Source organism: Aythya fuligula, chromosome 3, assembly GCF_009819795.1.
Source record: "Aythya fuligula isolate bAytFul2 chromosome 3, bAytFul2.pri, whole genome shotgun sequence".
NCBI lineage: Eukaryota > Metazoa > Chordata > Aves > Anseriformes > Anatidae > Aythya > Aythya fuligula.
In genome coordinates, this window is record NC_045561.1 from 45,303,601 (window position 1) to 45,315,835 (window position 12,235).

The 12,235-nt window shown below is 39.1% G+C and overlaps 1 protein-coding gene across 2 annotated transcripts in view; it reads left to right on the forward strand.

The window, feature by feature from the left end:
• Nucleotides 1–12,235, forward strand: part of RPS6KA2 (ribosomal protein S6 kinase A2) — a 294,655-nt gene that overhangs the window by 248,964 nt on the left and 33,456 nt on the right. For both annotated transcript variants that reach the window (XM_032183722.1, XM_032183723.1), the window contains one exon: nt 8,317–8,419. In XM_032183722.1, the coding sequence (XP_032039613.1) occupies nt 8,317–8,419 (103 nt within the window). The remainder of the gene's footprint in view (nt 1–8,316; nt 8,420–12,235) is intronic.

The following is a 12,235-nucleotide window of genomic DNA, read 5'->3' on the forward strand; positions in this document are numbered from 1 at the left end:
AGGATCTAGAGCCTTTTAAGCGGGTACCTATGTCTCTGTCATACATATAAACATTTGTTCTCATACCCCAAAGTGAAAGAAATAGAAATCTGTTTTCTGCAATTGTCAGTTTTCTCTGACTGTTTGTTTCTGTTCTGTCTGACGGGCTGGCTAATCACAGTACTACCTGAGGCTCTTTGCAGTGTTCTGCAGAGTAGTTTCCACATTCAACTCTAATAAGCATGATTCATTGATTGTGGGCACTGGATCGAAGTGCAAACGATCAGTTGTAAATAAAGGAATTCCTGTAATATTTCATGTTTCAATTGCAAAGGAACACAGAGCCAAAGGGCTGAGTTTGAAAAAGGTACTCCAAAGTGAAGCTGTCTGATGCTTTAGGTCCCTCCATCCTTCTGGTTTTATGTTCCATACTGAAATACTTGTCCTTCTCATTAGCTCTGACAAGCTAGACTAAATGCAAGTTTTATTATTCCCAGTGTCAGAGACTTCCAGGAATCTTTTTCTCTCTTGAAAATATTCAGAATAGCCCCAGGTCCACTCTTGCATATATCTGCCCATGTAGTTCCAAGAAGCCCCAAGACTTCAAGGTGTACCCATCTCTGAAACACAGCATGGTACTACTGGGACTGGCTGGTGTTGTAAGTCCTCTAGCAAAATAGCTTTGTTGGCTCCTTCTAAGTAACTGTAGGACAGGATCTGGCTCTTCTGCTGTGGTGGGTACAACAGAAAACAACACAGGTGGATTTTCAGAACAGTGATTTTGCATCATTGGGTATGCAAGTCAGCCAGCCAGAACAGGAAATAGCAACTCCTTTTACAAGTGGTTGATGTTTTATTAAGGTGAGTCATTAATTTAACATCGGCACTCAAAACAGGAACAGCAAACATTTTATCAAATATAACATGGTTCTAATAAGACATGTCAGACGTGATTCATAGAGTGGTAAACAAGGATTTATTTTATTGCTATCAGCTACAGCTCATAAAGCTGGCTGTAGAGTTTATCTAAGTGCTTGATTCAGACTTGCAGTGAGGTTAAACCTCTCTTTTTCAGTATCGTGTTTGTTCAAATCAATATTTTTTGTCAATCATGGAGGCAAACTGTTCTCTATCTGAGCATCTGCCAATGCATCATAGCTCCTGTTTTCCACATCCACTAGAATTTTCTAGTTTAATTTTGTCTTACCTATGTTATGGTGTCATTACATCTCTTTAATATTTGATTTGAATTCACTCATGAATGCCAATGTAACAGGTCGCTGTTCTTACTAATGCAATTCTTACCATAAATTCTGGTAAAACAGTATGAATCTGTCCCACGGCCATTCTCAAAACACTGCCCAGGGCTTTACAATAAAGCTAGCATCTCTGTGAAAGCACATTTTGCGGTGCCCAAGTGGCCTTTAGAAGACACACAGACTCACTTATTTTGGAAAAACTCATGAATCTACTTTGGACTGCATGTTGAAGAGTTGGCATGACTCATAAGCATGCTACAAGATGATCAATGAAAGTGGAGTTTGAGAATTTTCTTTATGGTCCTACTGATTTTTAGTCCTATTATATATGTTCTGGAGTCTAGATTTTTTTTTCCTTCTGCTTTTTACTAATCATAAGATTCTGTTTAAAGAGTTTACATTTACAAAAAAAATTACGGGGTATGTTGCATCAGCTTTAAGGGTAGTTTTAAATATAGACAATCCTACAGAGATGATGTTGTTATTGTCTGCATTCCTCTGGTCCTTAGCTTTGCAATTAAAGTAAATACAGGTTAGGTGCATAAATCTTAATTAATCTGGGAGCACTGAAATGGTGGCAGAGTTTCTCCTTTTCTGTTTGCTAGTGGAGCAACTCAGTAACTCATCATGGAGAAATAAGTCTCTGCATCTTGAAAACATGTTCAGCAAGGTCCATTGTATAGTCCTTCAACATTTGAAAAGTTCTTGTGGGGAGGTCAGGGAAATATATACCATCAAGAGAGTAGGTGTGCTTAAACATGACTTGGAGGCAGAGATGGAGGTTTATTTAACCACCCTGTGTTGACTTATCTATCCCTGTAACTTTGCTGTAAAATGTAGCTGTAAAGATTCATTTTAATCCAACATTATTGCACTCTCTTGGAGACTGATGGATCATTATTACACACATTAGCTATCATCTTTATAATCCATTTCCTTATTTAATCCTAATTTTACTATCATTCATGGAGGTCCTGTGCGGTTTATCTAGTTACAGCAGCAGCAAAGTATGCATTTCAGAGTGGCATGAGCCACCCCAGCCTTGAGCTGAAGCCAGAATTTTGTGTTATGATGATGATCCAACCGTTAGCACATTCCACATCCGTGGAAAGAAGCAGAGCATGGTTATAGAGAAAAAATGGGTCATGCACAGGTGTTTAGTGCTGATCTCTCTGTTGTTACAGGAAAAGAGTCCCCAGTGCCCTCATTTTTTTTATTTCCATCATGTATATAAAATCAATAAACAATGACATTGATAAGGCAGGATATGAATGTTGATTTTTTTTATACTTTGGTAATATAAAGGCCTCAGTGAGCAAGGAGGCAAGCTCTCATGGAGAGCTAAGCTACCTTGACAGGTATGATAACACTGCTGCAATCAGCAGTGTAGGAACTTTCAGAGGCTGTAGTAAAATGATCCTCTATCAGAAGTCCCTTTATCATGAAGGGTCAGAATGGGTTATTGTCTTCTAGAAACCTGACACAAAAGAGGTCTTTTTTTAAGCAAGCTTTTTCCTACAATAGGAGTGACATGGTAACCAGGAACAAGCTGCTTCATCTCAGTTAAAAAAAAAAAAAGTTTCAAAACAGAAATGAGAGTTAGTTGCTTGTTTCCAAGTTATGTGTGATGTCTAGACATCTTGGTGATGAAATCATTAGAATTGCAGACAGAAATGTGTAAATCAAATCTTCATCTACTGTCAGAACTGTTCCCTTGGGTTTTGGGTTCAGGCTTGGTTATTGTCTCTATCACTGAAATGTTTACCTGTTGAGGCAGTCATTTCCCACTTGTTTCCCGTCTCTCACTGTCTTCAAACAGACACAACCAGACGCAGCGTCTGGTTTGGATGAAGACAGTGAATGCAGTGGAAATGACATACAGTGTGAAGAGTATTGTTATGATGCTGCAGATGCTCATGCCAAGTACAGCAGAAACAATAGGTACAAGCCTGGAAAGCATGAATGTGGCTACAGAAAAATGTCCTCCCCCAGTCCTTTCCCACAATATCTTTGCTCCATTCCCATACTCTGGGGTGCTGCCTTTCAGTCCAGATGTAGTTTGTGTTGTGTAGGTAGCACTAAATGAACTGGGGACGATCTAATATAGAGTATTTATGACAAAATTTAAACTGTGTCATGAGCTAGTCTCTGTATGAGTCTTGTTTTCATGGCTATTGTCACCCAGTAACAAAACCCTAAGTCCTCACTTTGCAGGGTGAAAAATAGATGAAGGTTTCTGCAAATATCACTCTTACTGCTCTAAGGCATTTAGTAGACACTATGATGCAAACTGGATAGATACTGTGTTAAATGAATGAACTGTCTTTCATGATCAAGGCTGTGATTCCCAAGAAGATTAGGTGCACAGCTCCTTCCAAGTTTTACCTGCTTACTACATATGTACCCCTTTTCTCCCTAAGACAAGCAGGCCCCAATTGGGTTGACCTCAGATAATTTCAGTCAATGGATCTTAGAAAGCACAGCCTGGCTCTTGGTATTTGTACTTCTGTTTCTTCTTTCCAGGTCATGCTTAAAGAATTTCTGGCTTTTCTCTGAAAATAAAAAATGAAATCTGTTTTTGCAGACTGCAGGCAGAGGACTTGGACTAAAGCAGTGGTTTCTATTTAGATGACAGGCTAAATTGTAACTGGAGCAACTGACATCCTAGAAAATGAACTGTCAAATACTGCTGGGAAGGAGTGAGAAGAAAGCAGACACAAGTTCTTTTTCCTCTAATATTAATCAGAGATCAAAGTGATCTGGAATTGCGAATCATTTAATTACAGATTATGCAAACAGCAAAAGTTGATCCCAAGGTCTGAATTCTACTAACTTCTCTATCGCTTGTAGGCAATAACATTGTGTCATTAATCTAGAGGAGGACAAACATTTTAGGAGGTAGTTCATCCTTTTGTCTGCCTATTAGGTTTTCCGTGACAGGTGTATGTATCAAGGGAGTTTATTCTCACACTATGAATGCGTCACTGTGGAGGGTAGCATCTTTCAGTTTCTGGAAGGTGTCTAAGTAGTAATTCAATTTTCATTAAAGAAACCATTGAGGAAATGACTAAATAGATTTCGACTAAATTAAACTTTTTTCTTTTTTATTTATTTTTTTAATGGGGGATGGGAGTCGTTTTTATTGTTTTGGGGGTTTTGACATTTTCAAGGCACGTATACAGGCATTTGTTTCTCTGCATTTTTTTTACGATAATGGTGAATTAACTGCTTATAAATAGCAAAGGACAGACATATGTCCAGCATTTGGTTACTGGTCTCCTTGGTGTATTGTTTGAGTCCCAGCTGATGAGGTATGTTCAGATGAAGCTCATATCAGGGATCTGGCGATATATATTAAGAAAAGATCATTGGGACCTGCAAGAAAATTAGTTATTTTTATTTTATTTTTCTTTATCCACAAATCAGAAAAGATGTTGAAATATAGTGTTATATTGTGGGTTGCAAGGTTCTGGAAATAAATTCAATTTGAAAGTTCCTGTATTTTACATATTCACATGTTGACTTAGCAAAAGAGAAATGTTTAAGTTCACATTGCTTCAGCATTTGCTGAGCTGCCAGAGTGCCATGTGGAGATTGCAACCCATGTTCTTGTCTCTGGTCCCTGCTCTGAGCCCAGCCCATGGGCTGCAGTACATTTCCGTTGATGCACACTTGGAAATGGTCCCACAGGGGACTGTGAGAGCTCAGCCAGAAAGGACAGCATGAGAGTTCTGTCACAGAGGTGTAGGTGATTCAGAGGAGTCACAGTGCACAGAAGGGAAGGAGGATGTTATTTTACTGTCCAGCTAAGCTGAAATTGTAGTGGCACCAAAAGCATGGCACCGTGCCACAGTGCACACCAGCAGCCACCTATCTCCGTTTTTGCACCGTCTCTGGTTCTTGTCTGATGCTGTGATTAACAAGTTCAGCAAGCTATGCCAGTAGAAAGATAATTCTGTGAAAATCCTGGTACACAACAATATCATATGAATGCCAGTGCAGACACAATGCAAGCAGAGAAAGCAGGTGGGCTTTTTGGTAGCAGCCAAACATTGGCTTAACCAAGCTACAATGAGAAACATCTTCAGAGCAGGAGGTACCCAATTCTGTTACAGACTGACACCAAACTGTTGAAAGATTTCAAAGTTACCTTGCTCTGTCATTTGCCACTTTGGTTGGTCCATCAACCCTGAATAATTTTGGGAGCATGGTAAGAGATAATAAGTTAATACATTTCACATAAAATGAGAAATATTCTTGGAAAGTCCAGAAGGATCTCAAACCCTCCAAGAGATTTGTTCTCTGCTCACATGGAAGACAATGGCTGTGATTCTTCCTGTATTCTTAGGTCAGTTTCTGTCACTTTGTATATTGGAGTAGACAAGATACAGGACATTTAAAGGACATTAAAGGAAGATGTTCTCTGCCTGCAGCAAGCTTTCACATTTAACTCTGCATTGTGGTTTAGTTTGCTTCAGAGAATTGGCTTTGATTGTACTGGTTCTCTCAGGACAGTGCAGCCAGTGTGGGGTGGCAAAGCCCACAGATGACACTGCTTTGCTCTTTCTTGTTCCTCAATGATTCCATCTAGCTACCTGATTCAAGAGCCTGGGAAAAATGTTGTAGGCAGTTTACCTTTTGCTGTTCCTAATCGTCTGGTCAGAAAGACCAGAAACAATTTTTATTGCATGTAGAAAAGGAAATGGAAAAGGGTGTCGTCCAGTTTACACTCAGAGGAGGTTCCTTTCTCCCACACAAGAAACTTCTTTGTTTCCATCCCCTCCCAACAAGCGGATTTGTGATTACACATCTTTAGGTGGCTTGTGAGTCATGATGAATCTCAAATCCCTCCTTAGTAGTGGAGGATGTGGGTTAGGGATTCAAAACACAAATGTGGATCCAGCAGCACTTAAGAAACTGCAGATGGGGGGGTGCAGAATTGAGAGGCCAGGGAGAATATGGTTACGATAATCAAGAGCGAGTGCAGTTCACGAATGATGTACAGTTGTAAAATGTTTTCCAATTTTTGGACCTCACAGGATGAGGGGTGCATTTGATTCAAAAAGGAAGCGTGTGTGTGACCATATTGCTTTCTGCAGTAAAAGGACTGCAGTTGTGAATTAAGACAAATAAAGGGAAGCTGGAAGCAAATAGCTTTCGCAAGGTGACATCCTAGCAACAGAGAGACCCTCAGTAGGTGCTGAGTGCTCTTTTAAAGCTCTGTGCAGACAGAAAAACATATATGTTAATTACTAGGTTGATACTTTTCAGTTGATGACTGACACTTCCTGCTTAAGATCGCAACTGGCTTTTAATTATTTGGAAGACTGGCTTTCCATTGTGGCTCACTGCAATTATTCATCTCTTTTTCTCTCAGAAGATACGGAGCAGTTTTACGCAAGCAAGAACTTTTTATGTTGAAATGGCCATTAATTATTGCAGAGTCGTTTCCAGCCTCACCATTCCACTTTTCCAAGGAATCATAATTCAGCCACAAACATCTGCTTTATGCTAATGCTAATACTATGCTGCAGAATGTCCTACCTCAAGAACCATTAATCTATGCAAAATGAAGTTTAAATTATGTTGATGTATATATATCTTGGGTTTGACCACATGCTTTATATTATAGAAGTTAATTCACCACAAAAAAAAAAAAAAAAAAAAAAAAAAAAAAAAAAAAAAAAAAAAAAGGCAGAGATAAAAGACTCTTCCTGTATGCTGAGAACTGGACAAACATGTATTAATCTCCATTAAATATTCTGAAAAATCAGCTCATTATGAATTTTTTTTGAGTTAACCTGAAAATACATATTGCAGGCAGTCATAAAATTGCTCTCTAGCAATTTTGTGACCTAAAAGTTTGAAAGAAATGTATATTTTTGCTTAGACATGTTAATTATTGGGGGCTGTCTGTGGCAACTAATTCAGCTCTTTGAAATCTGAGAACAAAAGCATTGCTAGAAAGAGAGTACAGCCTAGGGATGGAAACGTGGGGCAGGGAGTCAACTGTGAGCTCTGTCATGCTGTCATGCTGCCATCAGCATGGTGTTCAGGTTTTGCCAGTTCGAGGAGAGATGATGCAAATATTGCTGAAATCAATAGGACTCTTTCCATTAACCTCTGTAGGCTTCAGGTTAGATTCAGACATACTGAGCTTTGGTTTATTAATCTCCCAGAGTGCATGCACATGTGTGTATATGAATGCTTACAAAGAAGCACAGTGAAGCAATTTCTTAACCATTGCTAAGCATGAGTAAAGAGGCTAGAAAATCCCTGGTAATGAAGGCAGAGTATTGCCATGCATACGTGTGACTGTTACTTACATACTCCCCTACATGCCCCTCACTCACTTTGCAGTCCTTACCTGTTTATACACTCTGCTCTTCCTCAGCTTTTTCCTTGTTTTTTCTCCTCTGCACAAGCACATTTAGGCCTTTAACATGATTTCATGTCCATCTGCAGTGCTTTCTTCCTACTGTGTTTTGATGGGAATTTCTTCTACTAAACCCCTTCCATTTTACCAGATATGCCAAAAGAACAAATCGCTTGTTTAGGTTGTGAGCTCCAAGCCTGTTGCTCAGCTCCATCTGGCAGAGCACCCAACATATTGCTAGTTCTTCACAAATAATAAATACTAATAAATGCTAAAGCAGTCACCACTTCCTAGTGGTTATTTGTGCTCGTTGTCGTTGCTGTGATGCTGAACTCACCCATGTGCAGTTTCTTGGTGCTACCATTGCATGTGCCAGCCCTGCCCATAAGATCAATGAATTTTCAGATGCCCCAGACAGAATATTCCATCAGTCCATGTTCAACCAGAAATATCTGTGTTTATATGCCAAGTTCTAGTAAGTAAAAACTGCAGGGACCATCCAGAGCACGGATTTTAAGCCTACCAGTCAGGGAAGAACCTACCAGTCAGGGAAGAACCAGAACTTTATCATCTTCTTTGTCAGTCTTGAAGGTTGGCACTGAGATGACAAAGGACATGATAAACAAAGGGGAGCATATATGTGGGTACTGAAGGTACAGAGTTTGTTGTTATGTTGCTGACTGTGGTCTGTTCTTCTTGTAGAAACTATACAGGAAAGAAATCAAGCCACCTTTCAAGCCTGCAGTGGGACGACCAGAAGACACCTTTCATTTTGATCCAGAGTTCACATCTCGGACCCCCACAGGTTAGTGCAATTGCACATGGGTGACTGATCTTTTTAGTGATTCAGCAATACTCTCCCTCCCCATTCCAACTGAGTCAAAAAGTCTGATCACCCATAGGATTGCTGGATTTTGCAATGTTCAGCAGAAAGCAGAGTAGTTTGCATTTCTAAGAAAAGAAGTTCATAAAACATTTCACCAACTTCACATTACCACAATAACATCTTCATATTGCAGACATTAATATCTGCATTTTTTAGAGTAAAACTAATAGTTGATTTGCTATTTTATTACTATTATTGTTGTTTATGTTAGCTGAATTTATCTGTTTTAAATTACCTCAACTGTTTTAAGTTATCTCAACTTCAAAGAACCTTGAATCTCTGCAAGGTAGTATTTAAATACATATTCCATAGGTGTTTTCTTTAATTATTAACTGACATAGACTGTGGACTGTTGGAAGTTAATAGTAATGGATGGTTAATAGTAATGGTAATAGTAAATAGTAATAGTAATAGTAATGGTAATAGTAAATAGTAATAGTAATAGTAATAGTAATAGTAAAGAATCATCAGGTTCTCAGATCAGTGGAACTATGCTGAAGGGGAATTTGGTCTACAATACTTAGAAAATTCTTGTAGTGAGGATGTTGCTCTTATAATTTCTCTTTCCTAACAAGTATATCACATTTTGTGCAATATATCTTGGTTGCTGCACAAAACATCAAAACAAGAATATCAGTAACCTCAGAAGGGTAATCCCAGTTATAACATTGCCTCTTGCTAGACATATATTCTAGTCTTGGTTCCTAGGGTGTTTTAGTTTGGGGTTGTGTTTTTTTGTTTGTTTGTTTGTTGAGAATGTGCAGTCTTACACAATGTATATTTAAAAAAAAAAAAAAAAAAAAGTTTGGGTATTTGGAAACATGGCAAATATATTTCACACTTTCATATTTCTGATTTTAGCTTTAGTTCAGATTTCAGAGGACCCACATGGCCATTTCTCTAAAATAATGAAGAGTACAAGTTAGTCTGATCTCGAGAAAAGTGTAGGCCACTTCCCTGGAAAGTCTCAAAGAAAAGCTAAGATTTTGGATTGTTTTGGAAATTCACACATCATCCATTGTGCTGCCATGAAAACCCTTGTACTTCATGCATGTGCTGATGTCCAGGATTATATTTTACACTGTATGTGTTGTTGCTATTGCCTCATTCAGTTTAGTATCTCATGCAAGACACTGACTGAGAAGGTTTGTCTTGGGGTGGGAGCTAGAGTAGGGGGATGGACTGCCATGGCTTCTGGTTCATGCTGTTATGAAAAGTGGCCTGAGAACCAAACCCTATAATTTCCAAATGGGAGTTCCTGTACAATTTTGAGTTCCAGAGCAATAGAAAAACCCTTGCAGATTGGCAGCACATGCATATTACCAAAGAGAGTAATTACAAGGAGCGTGTCTTTATGAATAAACTCTACTGCCTAGCATCAGGTTCATGTCAAAGTTCTGGATCCAGTACCTTGCCAGTCTTGCTGTTTCCTCTGTCATAGAAAGCTTTCTTTGGCCTGGAGGTTGAAACAGCTTTCTACAGATATGGTTTCACATTAACTTTTCTCAGGGATTCATCTGAGTTGGAGGTGTTTTTTTCTGGCCTCTGGTTTCTGAAGTCCACCACTGTGGACCAAAATTTCATTTATGTTGACTCAGCTATCTGTCCCTGAGCCTAATAGGGAGCAGGAAACTGAAGTGATCCAGGTAAGAAGTGGTGATTTGAACAAGGATCAGACCAAGACATTGTGGTGATCCAACTCAGAGTTCAGTCCACAAATGGCTGTGTTATTTTAAGTGACGGGGTTCCATAACCAGCAAGACATATTAAGCTGGCTTTACTGATGAGAAAAAGTGTGTAAGATTATACCTCAGGTATCTAAATCTCCTCTTCTGCAAATAAGAAAATAATGTTTACTAACCCTAGTGAAGCATATTGATGTAAATTACTTAAGATTTATGAACTCTTTATAAGTCGTGTAATGTGAGATGCATAAGTGGGACAAAGCATTATGGCTTTCACAGTTAGGAAGGTAAACATTATATGAGACTGGTGTTTGCACGTGGCTCTAATTCAGATATATGAAGTGATTCTGGATTTATTAAGACTGTGAAAATTATAATTCATAACTATCACAGTTAGTTAACATGATTTAAAAACAGTTTTGTATTTAACACTAGTGTTTTAACATTTAGTTCATATGATGGGCATATCAGTCAGTGGTGATGAATATTTTATATTGAACACCAAATAATAAGTAGCTCTTTTACAGTGTTTGATAAAGAGATTAGTGGGGAATTATGAAGGAACAGTTATTTTAAATAAAGATGACCTAACATTTGTGGTTTGGAGCTGGATCACAGCTTTCCTAAAAATCAGGAGTGTTCAGATCTGAACATTCCCTTTTCAAAGCAAATATTTTTTTTTCCCTTAATTAATCTCTCTCAGAAAATTGCTGTAGTATATTTGCCATTGTGAGAAGTACCCAGTGATGCAAGAGTTCTGGTGTGATTCATCCATGTATTTGCAAGGGCAGTATGCATCAACACTCTGAGATAAACAAATAGCCCACATCATTTTACCAAAAAACACATAGATTTTTCACATGCTTTGGAGTGAGGTCAGACTTGCTGTACTTATTTCTGACTCCGGTTAAAGCTGAGGAGACTTTGTAATGAGATGTAGAATTAGCTGCAGTCCCAGTTTTGTTTATTTCTGGGCAGATAATTTATTTTTACCATATTATGGCTTCAGAAGACTAAACCTCATCATGGTAAATCACATGTTGCATTGGAGGAAATACAAAGGAGAGTGGGTAAAAGAATGACTAGAAGATGAGCAAATTTGCACAGCATATGTATCAAAACACCCAGCCAGCTCCCCAGAAATGGTTTGTAGTGCTGCTCTTACTGGTTAAGGAAATGCCCAGGACAGAACATACACTGGGGAGAAAGATTTCTTCAAAGCATCTCAGAATTTTAAGTGAAGCACACCTCTTCTCTTCTTGCTTTGGTGGGATGTTTCTCTCAGTGAGTGGTGGCATAGATTAGAGGGACTGTTCTCTGGTTGTTTCATTCCATAGGCAGAAAAATTCAGGGCTCTATGAACTTCAGACATTCCTCTGCTGAGTGGGGAAGTTAGTTAAAACACCCCCAGATAGTTTGTTCACCTGAGGACAAAACCAACCTCTTCACTGGAGTAGGTCCCAGCTCCTAAAGCTGCTCCAGGAAGACTCTTGTGAGATTGCAAACCACCACTGCTGGAACATCGTGCTTTTACACCTGCTTCATGTCTTTGCATTCTTGTCGCCCACACAACACACCACATTACCCTAGCTTTTGTAATTTCTGTAGTCAGTGTGCCACAAAGGACAGATAAAGCATCCCATAGCTTTTTTCCACTCTCTGAAGAACTTCTGCTAAGCCAAAGGGGTGCACTGCCTTGAGCAGTCCATCTTTCCTCTCGCCTCACTGTCCTGTGCCTTCTCTCTGTGTGAAGACTCCTGGCACAGGCAGTGCTTCCTAATGGAAAGGACAGCCACTGTGGAAAAAAAAAAAAACAGACCTCTGTATCCAAGATCCTTGCAGATAATATCCCTGCATTGTTCAGATCCAGAGAAAAGGGACAGAGAAGGCACATCAAAGTTTTGATTATGGAGGTGAATTGGATTCATGCGTGTCTACCAGTTCAGCAGTCTTCTGCTGACTGGCAGGGGTGACTTTGTCTATTGCAGGTACTGTGCCATTACTTCTAATCCTTTGTGCAGCTCATGAAATAATTTTCTTCCTTCTACAG